The sequence below is a fragment of the Hemitrygon akajei genome, chromosome 10 (genome assembly GCF_048418815.1).
Source record: "Hemitrygon akajei chromosome 10, sHemAka1.3, whole genome shotgun sequence".
In the NCBI taxonomy this organism is placed as follows: domain Eukaryota; kingdom Metazoa; phylum Chordata; class Chondrichthyes; order Myliobatiformes; family Dasyatidae; genus Hemitrygon; species Hemitrygon akajei.
The window spans coordinates 71706450-71729925 of NC_133133.1; the positions used below are offsets into that span (position 1 = coordinate 71706450).

The 23476-nt window shown below is 37.6% G+C and overlaps 1 protein-coding gene across 8 annotated transcripts in view; it reads left to right on the forward strand.

The window, feature by feature from the left end:
- LOC140734464 (leucine-rich repeat and calponin homology domain-containing protein 2-like) overlaps positions 1 to 23476 on the forward strand; it is a 225786-nt gene that overhangs the window by 151963 nt on the left and 50347 nt on the right. For all 8 annotated transcript variants that reach the window (XM_073058441.1, XM_073058445.1, XM_073058442.1 and 5 more), the window contains 2 exons: positions 2570 to 2707; positions 9122 to 9199. In XM_073058441.1, coding sequence (XP_072914542.1) covers positions 2570 to 2707; positions 9122 to 9199 — 216 coding nt within the window. The remainder of the gene's footprint in view (positions 1 to 2569; positions 2708 to 9121; positions 9200 to 23476) is intronic.

Here is a 23476-nt window from a genome sequence, read left to right on the forward strand (position 1 = left end):
AGGTCTTAATCAAATTATTCACTCTGATTTAGAAGGGTGAAAAGCAATTTAATTGAAATGTTCAAGGTATTAAGGGGTGATGATCTGGTGGATGGAGAAGAAACCTTTTCAATTAGTTGAGTGGTGTGCATCTTTAAGGCCAACATACATCAAGTACATAGTTGGAAATGTTTGCTCGTAAAAGGTTGATGGAAGTTTTTAATTAGTTAAATTAATTTTAAAATTTTCTCAGATCTTTGTTAATCAAAGTGGTAAGGGAAATGGAGCACAGGTTTGCATACATAGCTGTGTACCTATTTGGAGGAGGATACTCTGCTTCTGTGTTTAATAGCATGATTAGAACCTCAACTCCATGTTCCCATCCATCCCGGCTTAAAAGTTTTCAAAGATTCTGCTTCCACCACTTTCGGTGGAAGCATTTCCAAGGACATAAGAAATCATTGACATAAACAAAGCCTCATCTATCTCTATCTGTTCTAAAACAGTGATCCCCGGTTCTAGATTCTTCCACAGCAAAGGAAATTTCCATGTGCATTCTGTCAAAGCCCTTCAGGACCCTTTGATTAAGACATGATGACATTGAATGGTGAACCAGACTAAATGGCCTAATTGCTACCTTATTCATAGCAGATCAGCTATTGTTATTCAGTTAAAATACTGTTGATCTGTACCTCATGTCTCATTAATTTAGTTATTAGTTAGACTAGTTATAATGCAGTGGAGGTTAATACATTACATAGTGGCATTTCATCTGGACTAAAATTAGATTAATTGAAAATGTAGCTTATAAATGAGTGAGGTGGATAGTGTAAAGTGATAATTATCAAGATTGATATTTAATTTAATGTACACAGCATCATTTATGGAGTAGCATCAAGGGCACCACAGTAGCATAGAGGTTAGTGCAAAACTATTACCACTCAGGGTGTCAGAGTTCGGAGTTCAACTCCAGCACCGTAGGTTTGTACATTCTCCCTGTGACTGCATAGGCTTCCTCCAGATGCTCTGATTTTCTCAATTGGTCCAAAGACATTCCAGTTAGTAGGTTAATTGGGCATTGTAAATTGTGATCAGGTTGGGGTTAAATAGGCGGGTTGCTGGGTGGTGTGGCTCATTGGGCCAGAAGGGGTTCAGCATGAATCTCAAAATAAATGCTACTCCCAGTAATTAAATGATAGCATTTGGTCAGATTTGGGAAAAGGAAGCACCAAATAATGCCCCCCCCCCCCAACTTCTCAGACTGGTAAATCAGAATTCTAAGTACCATTTAAATGAAGCGCTGACAGCTGGAAGGTGAGGTTTAAATATCTGTCAGAAAAAAGTGCCTTCGTATTACTGACCAAGTCCTGAAACGTATATGGTGTATTAGATTTGGCACAGGATATTAACCTTAAACAGAAAGATATTTAGCTTTGACCTGACCAATCCACTATCACAGATATACAACAGTACTCACAAATATTAGCAGTGCCTGTGGGTAAGATCTGTACTCTGAAACCTGCCTCTATTCCAGTAGAACAACAGCAGCAGCTTTCAGTCAATTAAAGTGGAAAATTACCCAGGAATATCCGGTCTACACAAACCAGGATAAATTTAATCTAGGCAATAATCTAAGTAAGGTAGTGGAAGGCAATAGTGTGATGATATATTTAATAGAACTTATCAGTAAATATTCCATTTGTGTTCAGATTATTTTTGTTTCAGAACCAGTAGACTCCAAATTTCTCAACAGCTGTTGACTATATTAAAGAAAGTTAGCAAATTGAACACAATGAAATTGATTGTCCTTTACATTAAGTCAACATTTGACTGTATGTACAGTATGACATCAGTCATATGTCAGGAGTCTTATAGAATGCTGTCTACTTGCATGAGAATAGCTCCAAGAACACTTCTAAAGATATTCAGGAGAAAAGAAACTAGTTGGTTTGTACTTTATCCACTGCTCATTCCTTCCAATATCACTGCCACTTCTGCTTTTAAAAAAAACCCAGCAAAACAGCTCACCCATGCCCCTTTGGCAGAAATGGAAGGAAAGATCAAAAGTTTTGAAGATATTAATGGATTCCTCATAGTATATACCTGGTAATGCAGAAGGGGCATGTGGGCATAAACGATTGAAGTAGTACAGGGTAAGGGCTTGCATTTTCTGTGGGCAGTTTGAGTATTCCAGACATATATTGTGCAGAAAGTAACAAAAGTCATGATTTTACTTTTTATTATGGCCACTAATTTGAATACTGCAAGTTATTGCATGTTTCATCTAACTTAAAAAGAGTTTTCATATTCCTCCTAATCATGGATTTCTGATTGCATTTTGCTAACTTAAGCTAGAGTATTTGTGGTTCTGACTCTTGTTCTGTTTGAAACTGCATAAAAGAAAATTTGCATGTGGTAAAAATTTGAATGGTTGCATCAGTTTTCTCATTTTATGCTCCAAAGGCTTATTAGAGATAAAAATAAATAGGGAAGACGACTGAATGAAAGTAATCTCTGCCATGTTCTTTTCTATGTTTTGTGATTAAATGCTTTTAAAATGAAATAAACTTCTTTCCCACCACTTAAACAGAACCTTGAATTAAGATTAAAAGTAGTTTTACCAGAAGACATCGGCGCAGCATTAATGGATGGGGTGGTACTGTGCCATCTTGCCAATCATATTCGTCCACGATCAGTGGCCAGCATCCATGTCCCATCACCAGCCGTGGTAAGTCAACAGACAATACAAATGTTATAGCTGACATATTAATATCCATTCCACCGATATTTATATCATAGATTTCATATATGTTAGAACTGTGAAGTAAAGTTTCTGTAAACTCATGCAAAAGGGGACTTTACATATTTCCATATTTGCTCGATGGGGCTTAAATTTACTGCTGTTTCTGATGATACAACAGATACATTTCAGAAGTATTTCATTGCTTGTAAAGCTTGCCACAATCTTTATCGGTTTTAAAATCCTTTTGTCACATTACCTTGAAACATATTTTTTGTTTAAGCTCTTTAAACTAATAGGGATATTGAAATGCTTTTCTTTTCTTTAAAAAAAAGTTCGGCCTTTCTTTTATCCATCTGTGTGTGTGTGTGTGTGTGTATGTATATATTCCATACTCTTTATCGATTGACTGGGCACAGCGTTGGACACTTACCCCTACCCAGCCCACTACAATTGATTTGGTAAATAGGTTCATTGTTACATATACTAAAGTTCAGTGGAACTTCTTTGTTTTGCTTGCCATCCATGCAGATCATCTTGTCAAATAACTACATTGAGGTAATACAAAAAAAGACCAGACTGTAGAATAAAGTATTAGTTTCAGGGAAAGTGCAACATGGGGAGACAATAAAATCCAAGGCCACAGCAAGGTAAGTTGTGAAGCCAAGAATCTAAATTGTTGTGCAAGGGGATTGCTCAGTAGTCTTGTATTAGAGAGAGAGAGAAGCTGTCCTTCACCAAGGTGGTATGTGGTTTCAGGTGTTTCTATTATTTTCCTGATGGGAGAGGCAGGAGAATGCCTGGTATGGGTGGGATCTTTGACTATGTTGGCAGCTTTACCAAGACAGCAGCATGTATACTTAGTCCATGGAGGGGGAAGCTGGATTCTGTGATGTATCCGACGCTGTCGAAGTAGTGCTGCCAGGATAATCAAGGAGACGACCCACCCAGCCCATACACTTTTTGTCCCTCTTCCCTCCGGGAAGAGGTTCAGGAGCTTGAAGGTTTGTACGGCCGGATTTGGGAACAGCTTCTTTCCAACCGTGATAAGACTGCTGAACGGATCCTGACCCGGATCTGGGCCGTACCTTCCAAATATCCAGACCTGACTTGCACTACTTTACTTTCCCTTTTCTATTTTTTTTATTTATGATTTATACTTAAAATTTTTATTATATTTACTATTGATTTGTACTCCAGGGAGTGCGAAGCACAGAATCAAATATTACTGTGATGATTGTATGCTCTAGTATCAATTGTTTGGGGACAAAAAAGTAAAGTAATAAAGTATCCACAAATCTCTGTAATTCGTTGCGGTCTCAGGCAGAGCAGTTGCCAAAGTAAGCCATGATGACTGCTATTTTGGACTTTAAAATGCACAGGCACTGAATTGAGAACTCAGTCCTTGCCCACACCACAAAGAATGAAGACTCAGCAAAAAAGGTTGTTAAACCCATCAATTTTAGTTCTTTACCTTTTCATATTTTTCTTAGTAGTCTTTATCCAACTCTGTTCAAAATAATATTCCAGCTTTGCTTCAGGGAAATATTCCCTGTTGGCAATGTGTTCAAAAAATGCATCCTAAATTCTTTGTTCCCCAATTGCACATTCTGAGTCTCATGCCAATTGCCAAACAGTTAAACTAATATTCCTCTATTTACTCTCTCTATACCATACATATTTTCATAAAACATTATATTTCTCACATTTTATTCAATTGTGTCAATTTTGGCCTGCCCTGAAATCACCCTTAAGACTTGATAACGAGACCCTTTCTTAACTATTGCAGTTCTTTTTTTTGGCACTTTAAATCTAGTCAATAAAAAGTACTACCCAACTTCATTTCACTTTCCAATATCATGCATACAGCCCTGTAAGTCACAGCTCTTCAATTTCCCTAAATGCAGTGTTGTAATTTTATAGACTGTATCTCAGTTAGTATTCAGGTATTTAAAAATTAAGACTTCTATCATAGAAATTGACTAATTGGGACATAATTCACTAAAGCCATGCAACTTGTTAATGTTCAAGCATAATAAATTCCTTAATACTATTTTCATTATGTTTTTTGCCATCTACATTTTTAAGCTTAAGCTTGAATTGCAATAATAGCATCACTCCCGACTTCAGTGAAAATGGTTTCAAAGTACTTATTATGAATCTTACCCACATCCTTTACTGAAACGTAGTTTTTGTTCAGTCCTACATTTCATTATTCTCTTCTTGTTCATGTGCCAATGAAACATCTTTGATTTTGTATGACAGCACTTTGAAATATCCTTTTGCTTGTATACTTGCCCTTATGCACTTTATATACTATTTCATGCTTTCTGTTCTAGAAAACTTGTGTCTGGTATCATCTTCTCTTGTTTGTCTTTCTGTACTCTGCATGACTGTATTACCCAAGGGAGATCTAGATTTGAGAGTGCTAATCTTTTCTTTGGAAAAAATAACTTTATCCTGAACTCCTTGTGTTGTGAACCTGACTGACCTTCCAGTAACTGTTTCCATTTTTACCAAAGCACTTAACTCAAGTAAAATTTGCCTTGCACCAAAGTTAATCTTATCTCTTATGATACATTTTATTTCATTTATTGAATTTATAATTGAAATGATTTAGTTGTAATGATCTGATCTTGAAATTATGCAAATTGATCAATATGCAGTTCACATTTGTGAACATGCTTAAATATCTGAGCTTCCTGATGTGTTATATGACACCCGAGAGACCATGGATTTGCGCCTTGGAAAGTTTCCATGGCACAGGCCTGGCAGGGTTGTATGGGAGACCAGCAGTTGCCCATGCTGCAAGTCTCCCCATGCAGATGTTGTCCAAGGGAAGGGCAAGAGGGCCGATACACCGGTGTCATCACAGAGCAATGTGTGGTTAAGTGCCTTGCTCAAAGACACAACACACTGCCTTAGGCTCGAACTAGCAACTTTCAGATCACTAGACCAACACCTTAACCACTTGGCCACGCGCCAACACTATATGACATAAGCTCTGAAAATTGGTCTCATTGAAGTTAATCACATTGGCCATTATAAAATCCAGTGTTTCCAATCTGGCATGTAGTTAAATGTGGAGATCTGAAATTACTTATTTTCTTTGCATAAAATACGTCAGCCCAAATGATAGAAACTGCAAATAAAATTGTTGTATGCAACGATAAATAACCAAGGAAACTTGTGTAATTACTTCAAGAATGTAAGTCATTGACTTATTCCTGATAACCTTAGAGTTGTGACAGGATTTTGCCCACCATTCTCAAACACATGTTTAACCACTTTAAAGACTTAAACTACTTTGGATACCTAAACCTTCCAGGAAAGACCAAAAGAAATGCCTTTTGTCAAGACTGAAAAGTGATGCATGCTGGTTTGGTTAAGTTGAGAGTACTTTTATTGTAATAAAAGTAGGTGCAAGTTAAAAGAAAAAACAAGCTATTCTTGTAACTACAAATTTTTGCAATAGATGCAACTAGACACTTATTCCTTAGAATTCCAAGTAAAAGCAGCACTGCTGCATACTACTTCCGTTAAGATGGTGACGTGATCAATTGCACCAGCTTCTACAGGGTCATCTGAAGGGGGGCTATTGTCTTTAAATGCATTTTTTATGATTACAAGACTCTGCTGGACACTAAGAACATTAAGTACTGCAGGTCTTCCCCATCAGTGAGTTACTTATGGGCAGAAACACTGAGGGAGCGGAAGGTGCAACTGCCTGTGTCAGAAGTGTCGGAGGCGTCACTGTGTGAAGGCAGTGTGCAGTCTAACAGCGAGTGATCATCTTAGTCACTTGTGATTGCAAGACCCTGTTGGACATTGTTAATGTGAAATACTGCAAATCGGATTCACTGATGTGTTGGTGAACAGCAGGGGATCTATGTGGTTGGTCACAGCGAGGATTAGACCTCAAGCTGCAGTATCAACTACTTACAGCCACCCTGGAAAGAGGCATCAGAGTCAGTGCACTCCGTCAGAGGCGGTGTGGCCCATCGTCCAAGCTGGAGTTGGTGCTGATCCCAGTGCTCACTCAGCAGAAGACGAGCAGTATTGTTCGGTTGCAGATTACTGCAGCGTTCATGGACTGAGGGTCGTGGACTATCTGTTTTTCTGTGGGACTGTATTTCACTGATATCGTGCATGCTGGATGTGCTTTATGCTGTGCGTGACGGTTGGTACTGTGTTTTGCAGCTTGGCTCCAAAGTAGCTCTTTCCTTTTGCTGTAATCATGGCCGTTCATGATTGGTTGAACTTAAACTTCTTGCAGTTTGTTTTACTATGATTTCTAAAGTTAAAAGTAAACTGTGCAGTCTTTGCATTTCATCCCTGTTAATACAGTTTGTAAATACATAATTAGCTTGAATAATTGAAGTTATTTAATTCTCGTGCTTTGTTATCTTATTTTAATGGAAAGGAAATGATCAGATAAAAAAAACCTGCATGATTATGATCTAGGCCAAATATCGAAGCCAGCAGTGCAAATTTTGATAATTGCCACAGGTTTCTGCTGATCTTTTAAAAAAAAAACAATCTGAAATTTCCTTTTAAAATTGCTATCTTTAAAAGCAGTATTTTTTCATGAATAAAACAATGTAGTAAAGTTCCAAACAAGTGAAAATCTGCAGATGCTGGAAATCCAAGCAACACACACAAAATACTGGAGGAACTCAGCAGGCCAGGCAGCATGTAGGAAAAGAGTACAGTCAATGTTTCAGGCTGAAACCCTTCAGCAGGACTGAAGGAAAAAAAGCTGAGGAGTAGATTTAAAAGCTGGGGGGAGGGGGAAAGAGAAACACAAGGTGATAGGTGAAACCTAAAGGAGGAGGGATGAAGTAAAGAGCTGGGCAGTTGATTGGTGAAAGAGATACAGAGATGGAGAAGGGAGGATGTGGTCTGATAGGAGAGGACAGAAGGCCATGGAAGAAAGAAAAAGAGGGAGGAGCACCAGAGAGAAATGATGGATGCCCAAGGAGGTAAGGTGAGATAGAGAAAAGGGGAAAGCAGAAAGTTGGGGGATGGGGGGAGGGCAAGATGAGCTTGGTGGTGGGATCCCATTGTAGATGGTGGAAGTTGCAGAGAATTAAGTGCTGACATGGAGGCTGGTGGGGTGGTAGGTGAGGAGAAAAGGGACCCTATCACGCACGCCTGCTCTCACCCCATCCTCCTGCCACCCTACCAGGGAGAGTGTTTCTCTTGTCTTCACCTACCATCCCACCAGCCTCCGTGTCCAGCACATAATTCTGCACAACTTCCACTATACTTGTGGGCAGAACAAGTGCTACACCTGCCCTTACATCTCCTCCCTCTCTATCATTCAGGGCCCTAAACAGTCCTTCCAGGTGAAGCAACACTTTAGCTGTGAGTCTGTTGGGGTCATACACTGCGTCCAGTACTCCCGGTGTGGCCTCCTGTATAATGGTGAGATCCAACGTATATTGGGAGACTGCTTCGCCCAGCATCTATGCTCCATCTGCCAGAAGAAGTGGGATCTCTCAGTGGCCACCCATCATAATTCAACCTCACATTCCATTCTGATAAGTCTATCCATGGCCTCCTCTACTGTTGTGTTGAGGCCACACTCGGCTTAAAGGAACAACACCTTGTATTCCTTCTGGGTAGCCTCCAACCTGATGGCATGAACATCGATTTCTCGAACTTCTGGTAATGCCCTGCCCCCTTCACTATTCCCCATCCCCTTTTCCTTCTCTCACCCTGCCTGCCCATCATCTCTCTCTGGTACTCCTTCTCTTCCCACCTCCCCTTTTATTTCTTCCATGGCCTCTGTCCTCTTCTATCAATTTCCCCTTTCTCCAGCCCTGTATCTCTTTCACCAACTTCCCAGCTCTTCACTTCATCCCTTCTCCTTCAGATTTCAACTATCACCTTTGTGTTTCTCTCTTCCCTCCCCCACCTTTTAAATCTACTCCCTGGCATTCTTTCTTCAGTGCTGCAGATGGATCTCGGCCCAAAATGTCGACTGTACTCTTTTCCACATACACTGCCTGACCTGCTGAGTTCCTCCAGCATTTTGTGTGTATGGAGTAAAATTGCTATTATTTCTAATCTTTTGACTTCCACTAGCTAGTATCTGGATTGTGTTTTACAGCTCTTACAGCTCATACTTTGTTGAGCACTAACAAAGTTTTTCATAACCAATGAAGTACATAGAAATTAACTAAACTGGAAAGCAATAAAGCTATGTTAGTGTCTTAACTCGGGTGTGTCTGTTAACTTAAATAATTCTTTAAACAAATCAGAAATATGACTTTTAGAAACTTTGTATTTATTTCTTTAAGCAATGCTTACTAGATGTCCTGATTTATTTTTTACAACCTTCAGTGGTCTTTCTTAGAAGAAAGCATTATCTTGACTTAGTTTTCTTTCTTTCTTCAGCCTAAACTGAGTATGGCAAAGTGCAGAAGAAATGTTGAAAATTTTCTCGAGGCTTGCAGAAAACTAGGAGTTCCAGAGGTAATATATAAATAATGGGATCTCATATTAAATAATACTTTTAAAAGCTGTTTCAACAATGTCTACAATGCCAAAATCCTGAAACTGATACATAGTTGTAACTGGAAGCTGACAGAGTATAATTTGAAATTCTTGTATTAATGCCCCAGTCTTATGAAGAATAATCACATAGTATCTTAAAGCATTTCATTAATCATATTTTATTTCTTGCATGCTGTAAGAGGCTATTCTGTAGCCTAGTTATTTTGATGTTTCTGATCATTCTGGGTCCTGTACATTTATGGATGTTGCTGATAGTTTCCCTCCAAACCATCATTATGATAACCACCTGTCAAGTGATCCATTAAAAATCAAGTCCTCATGTACTTATTTGGTCTATGCACTAAAAAGAGCTTTTTTAAAATTATCATAGAAATAAAAATATATTACTGTGTATGTTGGAAATTTAAAATATACGAAAAGCAGGAATATGGAACAAAAACAGATAATGTTTTGGGTCAATTCTTTTTTTTGAGTCGATCATCTAGATTAACAAAACATCCATTCCAAACAAAGATATTACAACAGTCCAGTGCCATGATTTGGGTATAGAACTTAGAACACTACAGGAAAGTACAGATCCTTCGGTCCGTGATGTTGTGATGACCTTCTAACATACTCTAAGATCAATCTAACCCTTCCCCTCCCCCCACATAGCCCTCCATGTTTCTATCATTCTTGTGTCTATCTAAGAGTCTGTTAAATTTCCCCATTGTATCTGCCTCTGCCACCATCCTCACTGAGTGTTCCTTGCACCCAGCACTCTCTCCCTCTCTCTCTCTGTGTGTGTGTGTGTGTGTGTGTGTGTGTGTGTGTTTAAAAAAAAAAAAGCAACTCATCTCTGACATCCCCACTAAACTTTCCTCCAATCACCTTAAAATTATGTCCCCTCATATTATGGCTTTCTACCCTGGGACAAAGCCTCCAGCTATCCACTTGATCTATGCCTCTTATCAACTTGTACTCCTCTAACTCATCCTCTATTGCTCCAAAGAGAAAAGCCCTGCTCACTTAATCTATTCAATCTATCCTCATAAGACATGCTCTCTAATCCAGGCAGCATTCTGGTAAATTTCCTTTGCATCCTATCTAAAGCTTCCACATCTTTACAATAATGAGTTGACCAGAACACAATATTCCAAGCATGGCCTGATCAGCTTTTAGAGCAGCTCTTGAATTCAATCCCACAACTACTCAAGGTGAATGCATCATATGCCGCCTTAACCTCCCTATCAGCCTATGTGGCAAATCATACCATTAAACCTGTACAGTATTCTGCCTTCAAATTCGACTTTCCAAAATGAAACACTTCACACTTCCCCATATTGATGTTCATCTGTCACTTCTCAGCCCAGCTCTACACCTATGTCCCATTGCAACCTACAACAAACCTCCACACTATCCACAAGTCCAACAGCATTCATGTCAACTGCAAACTTATTAACTCACCCTTCCAATTCCTTAACTAAGTCATGTATAAAAATCGTAAAGACTAGGGGTCCCAGGACAGATCCCTATGAAACACCACTGGTTACTGTTTCTCCAGGCAGAAAATGCTCCTTCTACTACCACTTTCTGCCTTCTATGGCCAAGCCATCTCTGAATCCACACAGTGAAATTTCCATGGATCGTGACTTTCTGAATAAGCCTACCATAGGGGAATCTTGTATGGCTTACTAAAATACATCTACACCACACACACTGCTCTGCCTTCATTAATGTGCTTTGTCACATCCTCAAAGAGTTCAATCAGGCTTGTGAGGGAAGACCTACTCCTCTCAAAGCTGTGCTGACTATCTGTAATCAGACTGTTTTTCCAAATGCCTCTAAGTCCTGTCTCTAGGAATCTTCTCTAATAATTTGCCCACCACTGAAGTAGGACTTATTAGTCTATCATTCCAAGGGTTATCTCTATTCCCTTTCGTGAACAAACAAATAAAAGTTGCCACCCTCCATCATCTGGTGATAAGCTTTGCATCCTCAATGGCCACAGGAATAGTAGCAAAGGCCAGCAATCTCTTCCCTTGTTTCCCATAGTAACATGAGATGTATCCGCTCCCAGCCCCAGGGACGTGTCCATCTAAAGTTTCTGAAAAGTTCCAGCACATCCTTTCAAAACAACATAATGTTCTGGCTACATCAGCCTATTTACACTGTCCTCACAAACATCCAGGTTCCTTTCACTGGTGAATTTATGTATGCTAGTATTTATAACACTTCTTCCTGATGCAAATATGTTCTAGAATATTACTGTACCTCTCCCCTGCACCTCAATCCTACACAACCTTTCCAGGTGAATACTGTTGAGCAGTACTCATTTAGGACCCACTCATATCCCCTGTCTCCATCCATAGAATTCCTCAGTGGTACCTGAAAAAACCTACTCTTTACCTAGTTACTCTCTTGTTTCTATTTTCCTTAAGAATTTTTGGGATTTACCTTAATCCCACTTGCTAAAGTCATTTCATGTGCCCTTTTTGCCTTTTATATTCTTAAATGTTCTCTTTTATCCCTTTATAAACTTCAAAGGACTTGTTTGATAGCTTTGTTTTAACCTAGCTATTCTTCCTCCTTTTTCTTGATCAAATCTTGCCATGGTTTTAGGCGTTGGTATTGCAGAAGCCTGGAAAAAACTGCATTGCTTCTGGTAGTGCTGCTATTTGCAGTTATGGAATGCTTTTTTGGGGAGGGAGAGGATGTTTTAGTGGAACAAAAACAAATGTTTGGAAAACTCAGCAGGACAGATAACGTCTGTGGGAAGAAAATCAGTTAATACTTCCAGTTGACCTGAAATGTTAGCTGCTGCTCCCTTCAGAGATCCTGTCTGACCTGCTGGGATTTTCAAGCATTTTTTGTTTATATTTCAGATTTTAAGCATTAATAGTGTTTGGAATAGATTTATTACTGAATCTATAATTCATTTCAAAATGAGTGTGTTGAAAATTTGTGCTCAGTGAAAATAAGTAAAGCCTTGGATTTGAATGCTGAAAGTCTGTGAAAGTGACTTTTTTTAAAAAAAAAGAAATTGTCTTTTTTTAAAAAAGCACCTTTTGATGAGCAGTTAATGTGAATAGTACATGGAACAAGACAGTACAAGAACAGATAGTTTCGCTCACTAAAGCTGTGTTGACCATGATACCAACTTTAAGCAAATACCACCTGCCTGCATTTGGTTTATATCCTCCATTCCCTGCTGGTTTATGTGTCTGTCAAATCTTTGACTATTGGCATGAACAATTTAAGTTCAAAATAGGCAGAATTGCATTGGAATATATCAAATTGAATTTTTAATTTGAAAGAGTAACCAACTGAGTCTACTTCTGTTTGTTTTTTAAGGATAAACTTTGTCTGCCTCATCATATATTGGAAGAACGTGGATTGGTGAAAGTGGGTTCAACAGTTCAAGCTCTACTTGAATTACCTACATCTAAACATACGCAGTTATCTGCTGTGTAACTGATGTTTCAGTTCTTGGCCACTTATATAGTTAACACATTCATAATTTCTGTTGTCTAGTGAAGTCCAAACAAGGCTATATTCAAAACTCGTGCTGCGGCGATAACATTTAACTTGGCACTTTCCTTTTTAAAACAAAATTCAGTCTCATAAATTTCACTGCTTAAACAGTAACTTGTATAAAATAGCAGTGTTTGTCTGCCTGGGCAGATAATTTCACCCAACTTGCCATAGCTACCATACCATAAAGAACAAGTTACTTGGTCTTTGCACAATGTCCATAAACCAGATGCTCCTTCCACCAATATTTAAAAAGTGAATACATTATTGTGACCTCATCCATTTAAATGTTCATACTGTTAGGAAGTTCTGCTCCCTCTAGATGTACAAAATCTCTTTTGTTCATTTAACCCACTCTTGCAGAAAAATCTTATTTGGTGCCATAAAGATCTTTGAATCAGTTTTTTGTATAATCTGACCGCCACATGTTGCCTTCCTATTTGTGATTTTTATCTAGATATGTAAGTTGATCAATTTTAAATTCATTTGTTACTCCATGTTTTTTTAAGAGCTACTGGATTTTTCTACCCTTTTTGGCTACCATTTCATGGAGAACTAATATAAATTTATTGCCAAGAGGTTTTTCAGTTTTAAACATTATTGACTTTATAATTTCCTTGAGAAATGTCAGGTTTGCTTATACTGGTTAAGACTGGCTAACACCAAAGGGTTGGAAGCATTCTTGGCTTCCATGTTGTGTGATGGGTTTCTTCAAACCTAGGAAAACTTCAATAATTAATTCAGTAAAACTGCCTGCAATTCCTAAATTAAGAATTGTGCAAAGCTACAGGAGACATGAAACGTTCTTATAAACTTGTATATCTGATCATTGCACAAAAAAGGACTTTTGGACAACATGATATGGTGTTGGATGCTAAGCTATGAGCAGATGCTAAACTCTGACCATTGGCATTAGTTGAGATAATAGACAGTCTTGAACAAACCTTTCAGCTTGTAGCAAGCCATTTGCTGGTTAACCAAGGCATCATTCAAAACTGCATGTGCTCTTCATTTTTTTTTCTATTTTTATATCAATAACAGTTTGAAGACTGCCTGTAGTAAATTTTATTACTGACCTTTTCAACCTTTTTCATAAAGAGAGCATCTAATCTTGTTAGTAAAGTTTTTAGACAGTGCTCTTTGGTTTGAAATCCACATGTAAGGAAAACTGATTACCAATAAACACTAACAGGGTGAACCACAAAGTGGTTGCAATTAAGTCCAAGTTTCCGTAGTGAAACTTTTCCTCTTTAAAGCCTAGTACATTGCAAGATTATGGTAATCTATTATGAACAAAGTACCTTTTGAACAAGCATTTGCTTATTTTTTAAATATGTAGATACTCCATGTGATTTTAGTATTTAACTTCTGGACATAACTTAGAGCCTTCACTGAATCCAGATACACCACTCGGGATTTAGGAGTGAAAAAGTTAAAATCCAGGCAAGATATGAGATTCATTTACTAAATCTGAGACAAAAGCAACCTAAAGTAACAAGGTGTACAAAAAAGGAAGGTACAGTTGTCAAAAAATGTTTAGACAATTATTTGTTTATCACTTGGCATCATAACACAGCCCATTGACCATTGAGGATAATTGCTGAACAAGTTTTATTTAAAAAAAACATATTTTGGAAATACTGTCTGTTGGTTCAAGGTTTGACTAGAAAGCTTTGATTTGCAAATAATTATATTGATTTGTCATGTTAAATTTAATCATCCTCAGTTTTGATTTATTTATTGTCAAATGTAATATGTTTCATGTTCTGATATGGAAGTAAGCCATTCAGTATATGGTGGCTCTCAGAGCAATCTCATCAATCCCTTACTCTAACTCGCTTCCCTGTAACCTATTCTCTGCCATGTCCATTTACACCTCACCCTGTCCAATCTCCCTACAATTCATCTATATTAGATCATTTGCAATAGTTAATTAACATGCCAATCAACATGTCTTTCCAATATGGGAGAAAATGTCATCTCTCAGAGAACAGATATCCATGCAGTCTTTAAGAACATAAATACTCTGCATAGCACTGGATGTCAGAATTGAGTCTGGGCTACTAGAGTTATACGGCAATGGCACTATCTGTTCCATCGCTGTGACCCCTCCCCAGCCGTACCGTCACCACCTTTGTGCTGAGCTGATATTGAACTTTTCCCTTCTGTTTACTGAGATGAAGGTATGAGTTTATGTCATCCAGCCATCTCACTAAAAGTTAATTAGTACCAAGTTTAGAGTCTAGATTTTTGAAAGTAAAATATCCACATGGCTCCACATCAGAGCAAGGTGCATTCTGTAGTAATGACAATGAGCCTACTCCAGAACTGGACTGATTTATTAAACTTTTTGTTTTTGTGACTGGTTTCATACAGCCCTACCACTTTGATTCATTTGTGTTGCAGCAATTAAGTACTTCTAAGTATTCAAGACCTTGAAGCAGCTGTTGTGAGAATGATACAAAATGGTTAGGGAATTCCACCTTCTGACAGGAACTTGAGAGTTAGACAGAGTCTGTGTGGCACAGAAACTGGACCTATGCCCATGCTTTGCACATAACTACTATAATCCCATTTACCATTAAGTAGGTAATCTTCTCTACCTTGTTTTTTTTCACTCATTGTGTCACTTTCACCTTCCAGTTGTTCTGTAGACAATATTTATTTGTAAAGCCCTGGGAAAATTTATATTTTACTTTCACACCATGCACAAAAAGTGATGTGCATCAAAAACGAAACGGACGACATGTGCAAAATAATCTCAGAAGTAAATAGAAGTGGGTGAAAAATTTAGCAATTACCTTCTAAAGTGTATAATCTTAAAGTGTAAATCTAGACTTCTTAATGACAATCTAGTAAATTAGTAAATTATAAAAACTGAAAAAAAATCAGTATATTCATTAAGGATTTAAAATGCAGCAAAGGTCAGTACATCATAATTCATCTGATTTCAGCAAAACGTTTTGTTTCCAACCAACATTCTGAATTTATTATGAACAAAATTATGCCTTGAAAGAGGCATTTGTGGAAATCATTTTATAGGATTTGATATGGAGTGAACCGTTAATCTACCTAGGTCATAGAAACATAGAAAACCTACAACACAATACAGACCCTTCGGCCCACAAAGTTGTGCCGAACACGTCCCTACCTTAGAAATTACTAGGCTTACCTACAGCCCTCTATTTTACTACGCTCCATGTACCTATCTAAAAGCCTCATAAAAGACTCTATCGTATCATCCTCCACCACCGTTGCTGGCAGCCCATTCCACACACTCACCACACTCTGAGTAAAAAAACTTACCCCTGACATCTCCTCTGTACTTATCTCCAGCACCTTAAACCTGTGTCCTCTTGTGGCAACCATTTCAGCCCTGGGAAAAAGCCTCTGACCATCCACATGATCAATGCTTCTCATCATCTTATACACCTCTATCAGGTCACCTCTCATCCTCCTTCACTCCAAGGAGAATAGGCCAAGTTCACTCAACCTATCCTCATAAGACATGCTCACCAATCCAAGCAACATCCTTGTAAATCTCCTCTGCACCCTTTCTATGATTTCCACATCCTTCCTGTAGTGAGGCGACCAGAACTGAGCACAGTACTCCTAGTGGGGTCTGACCAGGGTCCTATATAGCTGCAACATTACCTCTCGGCTCCTAAATTCAGTTCCATGATTGATGAAGGCCAATACAACATACGCCTTCTTAACCACAGAGTCAACCTGCAAAGCTGCTTTGAGTGTCCTATGGACTCGGACCCCAAGATCCCTCTGATCCTCCACACTGCCAAGAATCTTACCATTAATACTGTATTCTGCCATCATATTTGACCTACGAAAATGAACCACTTCACACTTATCTGGGTTGAACTCCATCTGCCACTTCTCAGGCCAGTTTTGCATCCTATCAGTGTCCCTCTGTAACCTCTGACAGCCGTCCACACTATCCACAACACCTTCACCCTTTGTATCATCAGCAAACTTACTAACCCATCCCTGCACTTCCTCATCCAAGTCATTTATAAAAATCATGAAGAGTAAGGGTCCAGAATAGATCCCTTGAAGCACTCCACTGGTGACCAACCTCTATGCAGAATATGACCCATCTATAATCACTCTTTGTCTTCTTGTGGACAAGCCAGTTCTGGATCCACAAAGCAATGTCCCCTTGGATCCCATGCCTCCTTACTTTCTCAATAAGCCTTGCATGGGGTACCTTATCAAATACCTTGCTGAAATGTATACACTGCATCTACTGCTCCACCTTCATCAATGTGTTTAGTCACATCCTCAAAAAATTCAATCAGGCTCATAAGGCACGACCTGCCCTTGACAAAGCCATGCTGACTACTCTTAATCATATTATACCTCTCCAAATGTTCATAAATCCTGCCTCTCAGGATCTTCTCCATCAACTTACCAACCACCGAAGTAAGACTCACTGGTCTATAATTTCCTGGGCTATCTCTACTCCCTTTCTTGAATAAAGGAACAACATCAGCAACCCTCCAATCCTCTAGAACCTCTCCAGTCCCCATTGATGATGCAAAGATCATTGCCAGAGGCTCAGCAATCTCCTCTCTCGCCTCCCACAGTGGCCTGGGGTACATCTCATCTGGTCCCGGTGACTTATCCAACTTGATGCTTTCCAAAAGCTCCAGCACATCCTCTTTCTTAATATCTACATGTTCAAGCTTTTCAGTCTGCTGCAAGTCTGAAAATCATGGTTGATCTACCTCAGAACAATCCTCCCGCACTATCCCCAGATCTCTTGAAATCAAGCCATAAATTGATGCCTATTCTGAATGAACTCTGAACCTCCGCATTTCATTCTGGTAGAGACTTCCAATAATTAAACTACCTTTGAATTAAGAAGTTTTCATTTCAGTTCTAGGCTCTACACTCAGAAAAAAAGTCCTGCATCCACCCTGTTTAATCCTGTAATACTTAGTAAATTTCAATGTTATCTTTAATTTTTTTTCTAAGCTGAAAACACAAGCCATTTCAAATTGATTTCCCATTCCCATTCTCACTTGTTGATCCATAGCCACCTCTACTGCCATAAGGCCAAACTCGGGCTGGAAGAGCAGCACTTCATATTTCAACAAGTAGAATGAACATCAATTTCTCTAACTTCTGGTAATTTCTCCTCCTTCTCTCTTTTTTTCCATTCCCCATTCTAGTTTCCATCTTAACCTGCCCATCATCTCCTTCCCTTTCATCTATTGTCCACTGTCCCATCCTTATCATTTTCTTCTTCAGCCCTTCTTTCATCTACCCTCTCCCTGTTTCTTATTTCACCTCCTCCTCCCACCCACACCATTTGATTTAAGCTTATGTCCCTTTCCTTTCCAGTACTGATGATGAGTCTCAGCCCAAAATCAACAATTTATTCCCCTCCATTGATGCTATTTGACTTCTTCACTTCCTCCAACATTTTGTGTGTGTTGAACACAAGCCAGGTCTGTTTAATTCTACAAGCCAGGGATCAATTTAATGAATCATCATTACACTTCTGCGACAAGTATAAACCTCTTTTGGGATAAGGAAATCAGCAGTAGATATTGGATATTATTTGCCAGTTATACATTGTAGGTTAGTGTTATTCATTTCATCATGGGATAAAATTTGAATGGAATATCACCCCAAAAAAAACATGTGCTTTAAAATATTTAACTTTTCATCACTTTCGTGAAACAGCATATTGCAGAAATGCTTTTGTCAGAGTGGGAAAGCAGTTAGATTAACTATCCTATGAAATAGTGAGCAGGAATGATAAGGTAAGCACATGTTTAGTTTTTTGTATGCATGACTGAGAAACACAAATCACAAACATTTAGCCCAGGAAGATTATTTTTCCTAGATCCGCCAGCAATCCGAATTAAGCCCGCACCATTGAAATTCTTGAATAAATGCATAGTGAAAATTATAGATTAAGTCCACCCAAATCTTGGCATTCCAGCAAAATTATATAAAATATCATTGGAAAATATTTCATTAAGATTCTGAAGTTAGAAAGCATTCACCGAGTTTGTATTGTAAACCAACTTGTCAGTCTTACTGTCAGAGATCTGATGTGATTTGTTAAATTGTAACAAAACAAAATTTATTTGAATTGTTTTTGAAAATCATAGAATTTTATAATTTAATACAAATGAAACAAAGTATCTGTACTATATGTATAAAACCATTCTCTGATAGAATAAATTTTGATAGAATAAATTAATTCCCGTCAGTTTCTGCAAGATATTAAAATACTAAGCGTGTAGCAATTTTATTGCATCTTTTGCTGACATTTTGATGCAGTAAAATGTAAATTAATTCTACATTAAAGATTGTATTTTTAAGTTCTATTATTTTTTTAGTGGGTTCGTCACGATTAATATAATTACTCTAAAAGGCAAGATAGGTTTTCATGCTGGCATTCATTACATTAAATATATTTTAAAAACTTTTTATATTGATCCCCTGAATTGGTTTATGGGGCATCAAGCTTGCTCCTGCTTATTTCATTTTTTGTACAGTATTTTATGGATGTGTATAGGTTAATGTCTTTTTCCGTTCAATGCAAATAATTAATTTATTACATTCTAAAGCTTTTGGTGGAAATTTCAGAACAGTTCATAATATATTGCAACAATAGTTTTGTAGCATTCGCAATCTAGATCTGCTAAACACTGAAAAGACAAGGGATAGGTTATACCTTTTGAGTGTCAAAGTCTTTTGGAATTGGTGCTGTCAAAAATGTTTTTCTTAACAATACAAAACTTAAGATATAAGGTCATTTATTTTAAATGGTTAATTGCAGATTAGCTTTTGAGTAACTCGTGCTAAATTTCATTTTTCAGATTATTCTCAGTTATTGAGGAGAGCACAAAATGTACAGATTTTTGGGCAGGGGGAAGGCAATGCCATTTTAAAACTGGATTTGAAATTGAACTATTATCAGCTAACCTGGATTTTGGGAGATGGCAGGGAAATTGATATTTAGTAAGTAAATTGGGCCCATCTTTGGTTTCTGCTCTGCATTTCTTTGCAAGTATTTTCCTTCCTCTGTCCATATATGATTCTATCAAAAGTTGAATCTTTAATACCCATGTTCAGCACAATAAGTCATTGTCTTCCAACACAGTTCACATCCTGTGAGACACTATATTAACAATGGAATATCAGCGCATAAGGCATTGGGACAACAAATCTTCTGTTTCAATATGCTAGACTTACTGGCTTTGCAAGTATTTACTGCAAGGATTTTGAAAATTGTAGTTCCCTACTGTCGAAATGGAATCTGGTTATGACTGGTACTTTCCATCATATTTAGCCTGTGGGTTGAATTAATGCTCTTGAAATGTTGTCATTTGCCATGGCCAGTTAATAATAGTTGCATTATTGTTTTTTGAGAATTTGTCAGATATTTTAGCTGTAGAACTAGATGGTGTTGTGAAATCAGTGGATCACAGTTTGAGTAGTGAATATTTTTGTTATCATGAACATTTCTCTAAGTTTGGAGCACTTTTGTGAATATAATACAAAATTAGGGAACAAACATTTGCACAAATGTACTGAATTTACAGTGATAAATTGTTATGTTGGAGGGTGTTTTTTTAAATAGCAGAATTTCAAAGATTTCCCCTCCATTTGCAAGGCCACTGACTTTCAAAACAGTAAAAATATTGTTTGAAATAGGTTTTCAGTGTGTAGATTTTTGGTTCTTGATAAGCATTTGATTGTACAGATATGAACAACTAAGAAAATGTAACAAACGGCAAAAGTAACTGACCTAATTCTGGGGTTCTAGGTAATGCATATTGCAGAATTAGCTGCAAATAATAAAAGTTTTAGATTCCGATGGGAAGTTGATAAGCATATTTTACATTGTGGTATTTAAATTTCCTTTATTGCCTATCAACCTTGAAGTTTCAAACGTGTTAGCCAGTTTATCCAGTTGTGATTTGAGGGAACTACTGTATATGCCACACATTTCTTTTAATGGTCCAGTGTACATAAAATTCCAAAGTATATATGGAAGATATTTGTAAACAAAAAATAATCATTTTGTAATTATAATTTATATTCATTGCAAATACTGGTAGTAGCTTGTTATTTGCAACCAAAAAAAGTGTAATTGCATATTTGGTGATAGTATATCATTGGTAGCTTTCCAAAAAAAAGTATAAAGTTAGTTCAATGTTTTCACTTGGCCCTTGAAATGCAATAGAATTACCTGAAATCGTGTAAATAAATGTAGTACAGATGTCCTATTTTACTTCATGCTGATCATTTCATTCAGTTTTAATGTTTTAATACAAAATTCTGTATATTTGTAATTTTAGTTGTCTGGCAGATCAATTCAGTTGTTAAACTTTTTCTCAGATATATAGGTTTTCCCTCAAGCCTATAAATGTCTGTAAATAATTTGTATTACATTTTGCATGCATGGAGTTATTTGACCAAACCCAAGACTATACATATATGTATAATGTACAGTATGTTTCATAAATTGTTTCATGTTTAAGGAATAAATCAATCTTTTCGGACAGTTGTGTTATAGGAATTGTTGCTTTGATTCCACTGTTAAGTAATACAATTGCAATTCTTTTGAATAGCCCGAAGCTCTTGTCCATAAAATAACCTCTTATTTAATATTTAGCTTCACCTCTTGCCTCTATCTCTTTAAATTTTAATCCTTTAAACCTTGGCTCTCAGCATTCTTTCAATTCTATTTACTCTTCTCTGCAGTGTCCTTCACCCCAATCTTGAATGAGCATGTAGCTTACTTTCAAATTGCTGCTCACTTTACACATCAAAGAGTAGGGAATGCCTTTGACTAAGTATTGAGTAGTGGTTTATTTTACCAATCATATTATTTGCCTGACCTCCAGAATGTATTCTCCAATGCAGATTCCTAGCTACTGACGGCATTTCATGACCTGAGAACTCAATGCTTGCATGCAGAAAGGCACAGAATGTGTGACGCAGATATTAAATGTCACAACTCTGCAGGTCTCAATTTACTGCAAAATCAAATGCACTGATTACACGAATATTTTGGATGAAAGACTGGACACCCCAAAGCTTAATCACCATCTGCAAGGAATTGGCATAGGATACTGCTTGCTTGCTCAGATGTGTGTAAATCCAATAAGAATGAAGTTTAGCTCAACACCATCCAGAGCAAAACAGCCAACAGAACCTATTGACAGCACCCTTCCATCACTGATGGACTGTGACTGCAGCGTGTGCCATCCATAGAGTCGTAAAGTGGTACATTGTAGATATGGTCCCTTCGGCCCACTGAGTCCTTGAGACGGATTTGTTCATCTACTAATCCCATTTGCTTGCATAGGACTGTATCCTTAAGTGCCTTGCCTATTAAGTGTCTCTTAAGAATAGCAATTACACCTGATTTCACTTCTGGTAGTCCATTCCAGATATCAAACATTATTTTATTTATTTAAATAAAGCTATATCCATTGAACTCCTACCTCTTACGGTAAACCTATACCTTTTTTTGATAGGTCTACCATGGTAAAAAAAGATTGACTACCTTACCTATGTCTCTCATGGCCCTGTATACTTCTATTGGTTCACCCTCCCTTTGCTTCTGGAGGAAACTAGTCTAACCTGCTGTTGTGAGAAACAGATGAAGAAAGCATAGTCATGAGATCAACAGCTAGACACTTGGTTAGTATCAATGTGAGAAATTTAAATTGTACAGATACAGCTCTGCTAAGGATGCTCTAATGTGAACAGGCACTCTGATAATTACAAAACAACTTGTGCAAATGTTAAACTAAGAATCGAATGGTTTCAGCAGAAATTTGAATTTACATGGAGAAAGGATTAGAGCCATGTAATTGGCTGTTTAAAAATCAATGCTATTTCAGCAGGATATGCAAAGAAATATCTCAAAAATCAGTGCCTCTAAGGATGATCATAAGCAACAACTCTCAAGAATGACCATTGCAGAAAATTGAGTCAAATACTTGGAGAAGAACTAGTTAAGTTGAACCCTGGCTAGGATCATCTAGAGTAGATATATTTGAATACACAATGAATTATAGAAGTTTTAAAACTAACTGAACAGTTATGTAACTACAGAGTTACTGAGTTTTGTTTGAAGCTACATGTAGAATCTTTGGGTTATTTGAACTACTCACATTTGAGAGTATAGTTATTGTGCAAGTTTTTTTACGCAGAGGGTGGTGGGTGCGTGGAATGGGCTGCCAGCAATGGTGGTGGAGGCGGATATGATAGGGCCGTTTAAGAGACTCCTGGATAGGTACATGGAGCTTAGAAAAATAGAGGGCTATGGGTAACCCTAGGTAATTTCTAAAATAAATACATCTTTGGCACAACATTGTGGGCCAAAAGGCCTGTATTGTGCTGTAGGTTTTCTATGTCATTATCTGGTGTGGTTTATCATATGTTAAATATAATTTGGCAACATTTGATATCTTTGGTTGGGCTGAGTCAAAGAGATTTTAATATCACCTTGAATTAAACCACCCATGTAAATTATCTGAATGTTGCATTAATGGTCATGTTTGTCACATCATAGCGACCAACTCTAGTTATAAACACAAGCATCCAAGAATGACTGAAGCTAAGGGATAGTCCAATGGAACTAAATGAAATATGGCCCACATGGATAGGAGTCCAGATAAAGATCTCTTCGGAATGGGAGGATATCCTCTGGGAGAAGTCTCAAGCTGA